A 5,258-nucleotide genomic window follows, 5' to 3' on the forward strand; every position below is an offset into this window, starting at 1 on the left:
GTGAAAAGAGCCCTGGAGTGAAAGTTGGGAGAGATCTGGATTCAAATCCAGCCTCTGTCATAGGATGGGTAAGTCATCTTACCCCTGAGAGGCAGTTTCTACAATTTGCTTCTGAGTATTGTTCTGGGGGCACTAGGAGGTGAGGCTCATGACCAGTCAGCACATATCAGAGGCAGGATGGAAACTTGGCTCTTCCTGACTTTTAGTAGGGCTCTCTGTCTGCCTCTTAAAGAGACAGTGTGGAACCGAGTCCTCTGAAAGCTAATGAAAGCATCATCCCAGGGTTAGCAGGTGGATTAAATGCCTCAAGACAGGAATGGAAAATGCCAGTTGTTACAAAAGAGGAGTGCTTTTATGAAAGCTACAAGGCACCTTAAGTATCCCAGAATCCAGTTCCTTCATTTTACAAACAAGGCCTGGAAAACTGAAATGGATTGCTGAGAGACTTTTAGCTAGCTAATGTCAGAGTCAAGATCAGAAAAAGCCTCTTTGCTTCTTTAGTGCCTCCTGGATGTCTCAAACAATGGCATGAAGAAAAGGCATAAGTCAGTGTGGCTGCAACCACACTGGTATAGCAAGAGAGCTGTGTAAGGGGTCAACAATCTTTTTAACTACACTCACTGGTTCAGGGGAAAAGTCAGCATCCTGAACTTCAGAGAAAATCCAAACAGTGAAAATATAAGCAGAGAAATAAAGACCAACAGACAGGGCTCTGACTGCCTGAATCAACTTTACAGTTTACATACATCTCTGGATGGAGAGAGCCTTTACATCTGAGCAGTCAGGGAGCTCTGAATATTTGGCCACGGAGGATCTCGACCACGGAATCACAAGATCCTTCTCATAAGTGAGCCCCCAAAGCAAACTGCCAACTCTGGGTATATATACACTATTCAGAGCCAGGAGGCATCACAGCCCCCCTGACTCAGGGCCTAATTAGAAATTAGCAAAAGGTGTGAAAGCCTTTCTACAAGCAAGCCTCCTCTAAGCAAGCTTCCCTTAATGGGCTCCACATGAGGTCTATTAATGGGGGTTAGATCTTATCCCATTAACATTACAGTCAATCAATAAGCACTTAGTAAGTGTCTACTGTATGCCAGTCACTGTGCTAAGCCCTAGGATAGAGAACAATCCCTGTTCTCAGGGAACTCACAATCCAAAGGGAGAGACAACATGGCATCTATCTGAATGGAAGGTGGTGTCAGAGGGAAGTAGCTGGGGATACAAGGAGTTGGTTAGGGATAGGGAGTTAGGGAGAGGTCTGTGCTCTGACACTTTTGAAGGACGAGGGAACACTTTTACAAGTGAGGGAAGGTCAGGAAGCCCATTGCAGGTGGGATGATGGGAGGAAAAGCATGGATATGGGAGAGGGTGCCAAGAAAAGCATAAAGGGCGGCTAGGTGGCACAGTGAACAGAGCACCGGCCCTGGAGTCATGAGGACCTGAGTTCAAATACAGCCTCAGACACTTAACACAAAAACTAGCCATGTGACCTTGAGCAAGTCACTTAACCCCAATTACCCTCCAAATAGCAAAAAAAAAAAAGGGGGGGGAGATAAACATTGTCCAGTTTGATTGGAATGTCAAATATACAAAGGAATCAGAGTGTTAGGGCTGGCGAAGTCTGGTCAGCTAGGTGGGGCAGATAGCAGATGGACTTGAATGCAAGAACTAGGGGGCTCATCCTTTGCTCAGAAGGCAGTAGGCAGCCAATGAAGATTTTGGAGCAGTCACATGCTCAGAAGGGCATGAGGAATACTTTTTTTGGTCTGTGATGTGGAAAATGGACTGGAGCAGGAAGCAACAGGAAGCTGGGAGCCCACATAGGCTCAGCGTCCTCTTGACTGTTTTCAGGGTCTCTGGTTTATTCCCAAGCCCTGGCTGGGTTTTTTCAGGGTCAGTACTGGGAAGGAGTGGGGATGGGGATGGGAGTGTAAATATGCCTTTGAAAGCTGTTCTGACCTCCTCAGGATGCTGAATAGTTCTGTCTCTTTTTCTCTGTCTCTCTCTGTGTCTCTCTCTGTCTGTCTCTGTCTCTCTTTCTCTGTCTCTGCCTGTATGTCTGTCTCTCTCTGTCTCTCTGTCTGTTCTGTATCTCTTCTTTGTCTTTATCTGCCTCTCTCTGTCTCTGTCTCTCTTTCTCTGTCTCTCTGTCTCTGCCTGTATGTCTGTCTCTCTCTGTCTCTCTCTGTGTCTCTCTCTCTCTGTTCTGTATCTCTTCTCTGTCTCTCTCTCTCTCTGTGTCTCTCTGTGTCTCTGTCTGTCTGTCTCTGTCTGTCTGTCTCTCTCTGTCTGTCTCTGTCTCTCTTTCTCTGTCTCTGCCTGTATGTCTGTCTCTCTCTGTATCTCTCTGTGTCTCTCTCTCTGTCTGTTCTGTATCTCTTCTCTGTCTTTATCTGCCTCTCTCTGTCTTTGTCTCTCTGTCTCTGTCTCTCTCTCTGTCTCTGTCTCTCTCTCTGTGTCTCTCTCTCTGTCTGTCTCTGTCTGTCTGTCTGTCTGTCTCTCTGTCTGTCTCTGTCTCTCTCTGTGTCTCTGTCTCTCCCGCCCCCCCCAAAAAACTTTGCCCCTGCAGATGCCATGGAGCTGAAGGGCTGTGTGCTTTTCTTGGCCGTGGGCCTCCAGGTCCTGGGTCTCACCTCCTCCTGCCCCAGCGAGTGCACTTGCTCCAAGGCGTCCCAAGTGGAGTGCGTGGGAGCTCGGATCCTGGTGGTGCCCAGCCCTCTGCCTTGGGATTCCATGAGCCTGCAGATACTCAACACCCACATCCGAGAGCTGAACTCGCAGCCCTTTAACAACGTGACGGCGCTCATAGCGCTTCGCATCGAGAAGAATGATCTGTCGCAGATCGCGCCGGGCGCCTTCAGCCCCCTGGGCTCCTTACGCTACCTGAGCCTGGCCAACAACCGGCTCAACACGCTGCCCGGCGGCCTGTTCCAGGGCCTGAACAACCTCGAGTCGCTGCTGCTGTCCGGGAACCAGCTGCTGCACATCAGCCCGGCGCACTTTGCACCCTTCAGCAACCTCAAGGAGCTGCAGCTGCACGGGAACCGGCTGGAGCTCATCCCCGACGGCTGCTTTGACAACCTGCCCGGGCTGCTCAAGCTGAACCTGGGTCAGAACCACCTGGGCCGCCTCTCGCCGCACCTCTTCCAGCGGCTGGGCCAGCTGCAGGTGCTGCGCCTCTCCGAGAACCAGTTGAACGAGATCGCTCCGGGCACCTTCGACGGCCTGGGCAACTTGCAGGAACTGGCGCTGCAGCAGAACCAGCTCCGCCACCTGCCGGCCGGCCTCTTCCGGGGCAACGGGCAGCTGGAGAGGCTCTACCTGTCCAACAACCAGCTGTCGGCGCTGCCGCGGGGCCTCTTCCTGCAGCTACCCCGCCTCAACCGCCTCACGCTGTTCGGCAACGGGCTGCGGGAGCTGCCGCCTGGCTTGTTCGGGCCCATGCCCCACCTGCGCGAGCTCTGGCTCTACGACAACCAGCTGCAGCACATCCCCGACGGCGCTTTCGAGCCTCTGGGCCAGCTGCAGGTGCTCGTGCTGAGCCGCAACCAGCTGCGCTCGCTGGCTCCCGGCGCCTTCCGCGGCCTGAGCTCCCTGCGCGAGCTGTCGCTGCACAGCAACGCCCTGCAGAGCCTAGACGGCCAAGTCTTCCGCGCCCTGGTCAGCCTGCAGAACGTGTCCCTGCACAACAACCGGCTCCGCTTCCTTCCCGGTAACCTGTTCGTCGGCGTCAACGGCCTCACCACCCTCCAGCTGCAGAACAACCAGCTGGAGAGCCTGCCCGTGGGCATCTTCGACCACTTGGGCCAGCTGTGTGACGTCCGGCTCCAGGACAACCCGTGGCGCTGCGACGCCGGCATCGAGCCGCTGCGCGTCTGGCTCGTGACTAACAGCGCCAGGCTGGGCGGCTCAGACCTCCTCCCAGTGTGCTCTAGCCCAGCCGAGGTCCGCGGTCAAGCCATCATCTTGGTCAATGTCAACGTGCTGGGGTCGAGCCCGAGCTACCCCTCTGTTTCCCAGTACCCCGACACCCCCCAGTACACGGACACGTCTCGGTACCCGGACACCACCTCCATCTCCTACACAACCGAGATCACCACCGTGGAGGAAGACCAGACCGACCTGACCACCACGGAGGACGTAGGGGACCGGGATGTGTGGGGCATGACCCGCGCCCAGAGCGGCCTGGCCATCGCCGCCATAGTCATCGGCTGCCTGGCGCTGGTCTGCTCCTTGGTGGCCTCCATCTGCTGCTGCTGCTGCAAAAAGCGCAGCCACGCGGTGCTGATGCAGATGAAAGGCCCCAACGAGTGCTGAGGGGGCTGGGGCCCCGTTGGGAAGGGCTCTGGCCCCGTCGGGAAGGGCTCTGGCCAGAGGGGGCCAGCACCTCGCCAGCCCAGCGGCCTAGGTTTCATGCCCCCTTTCTCCTTCTCCGGGGAGCGTGACTCTTTCCTCGGCCACAGAAATGGGGTGTGCCGCTGCTTTAAACTGGGCTTTACATAGTACACGCGAGAGAAAGATGGGTTGGGGGAGGGGCGGGCTGAGACCTTCGGTTCTGCTTGTTGTCCCCCAAGGGCTAGAAGCAGCTCTGGGGATGGCGCTTTCACTCCTGCATATTCTCTGAGCTATCAAGATCCCCCAAAGAAAGTAAAGTAACAGGTGGAAGGTCCCTCCCCCAACCTCTCCCAGGGTCTAAATTAAGAACGGCTTTCCCGACCTCTGCTATGAACCCCTCACTTGCTCAATAGACTGCAGAAAACCCCATCAGGCTTAGTGAAGCTAGTTTAGGAAGGGGCCTCCCCTTCTCCATTCCTAGCCCCAAGCAGGGAATCTCTCTTATGTGGTGGCGGCTTTGCCTCTGCTCTCTGTCCTCTATATCCCAGTTCTCCCTCACACCCGCCTGAGATGCAGCTAGGACAGGGTGATGGGGCTTTGCCCAGGGGAGGGAATTTAATCAGTCGCTCACAAGTTCTGTGCCAGATTCAGAATTGGGGATGATATAAAGACAAAAACCAAACCCTTTTAGACCTTTAGCAGGCCAAAGCCTCAGAATCAAGCACCTGATTAGCAAAAAAACCACTAGTTAACGTGGGAAACTGCCAGACAGCATGATGGGCTAAGCTGTTTCCTTATGTTCCCTGGTTTGTTCCACTCCTAGCCTTGTGTGTTGTTAACTTAGCATGGTTCAGTGACCCCTGCCAGTGTCCTGGGGCCTCTGTCAGTGCCCCTTCTCAGCCAAGAGCCCCTTGTCCTGA

General features: G+C 54.5%; 1 protein-coding gene across 1 annotated transcript; it reads left to right on the forward strand.

Moving 5' to 3' along the window:
* The first annotated feature begins 2,003 nt into the window (after positions 1-2,003).
* On the forward strand, positions 2,004-4,738 carry LOC138157811 (leucine-rich repeat-containing protein 15-like). The gene has a single exon (XM_069083629.1). It carries the CDS (start codon positions 2,059-2,061, stop codon positions 4,318-4,320), a length of 2,262 nt encoding a protein of 753 aa, XP_068939730.1. The 5' UTR covers positions 2,004-2,058; the 3' UTR covers positions 4,321-4,738.
* Positions 4,739-5,258: the final 520 nt, after the last annotated feature.

The sequence above is a fragment of the Petaurus breviceps genome, unplaced genomic scaffold (genome assembly GCF_028583685.1).
Source record: "Petaurus breviceps papuanus isolate PSGF00001 unplaced genomic scaffold, PetGlider_PUasm1.0 173, whole genome shotgun sequence".
Classification (NCBI taxonomy): domain Eukaryota; kingdom Metazoa; phylum Chordata; class Mammalia; order Diprotodontia; family Petauridae; genus Petaurus; species Petaurus breviceps.

Excerpts from the sequence above, each read along its gene's own strand:
- LOC138157811 (XM_069083629.1), top strand. The coding sequence starts at position 2,059 with ATGTCTGTCTCTCTCTGTCTCTCTGTCTGTTCTGTATCTCTTCTTTGT.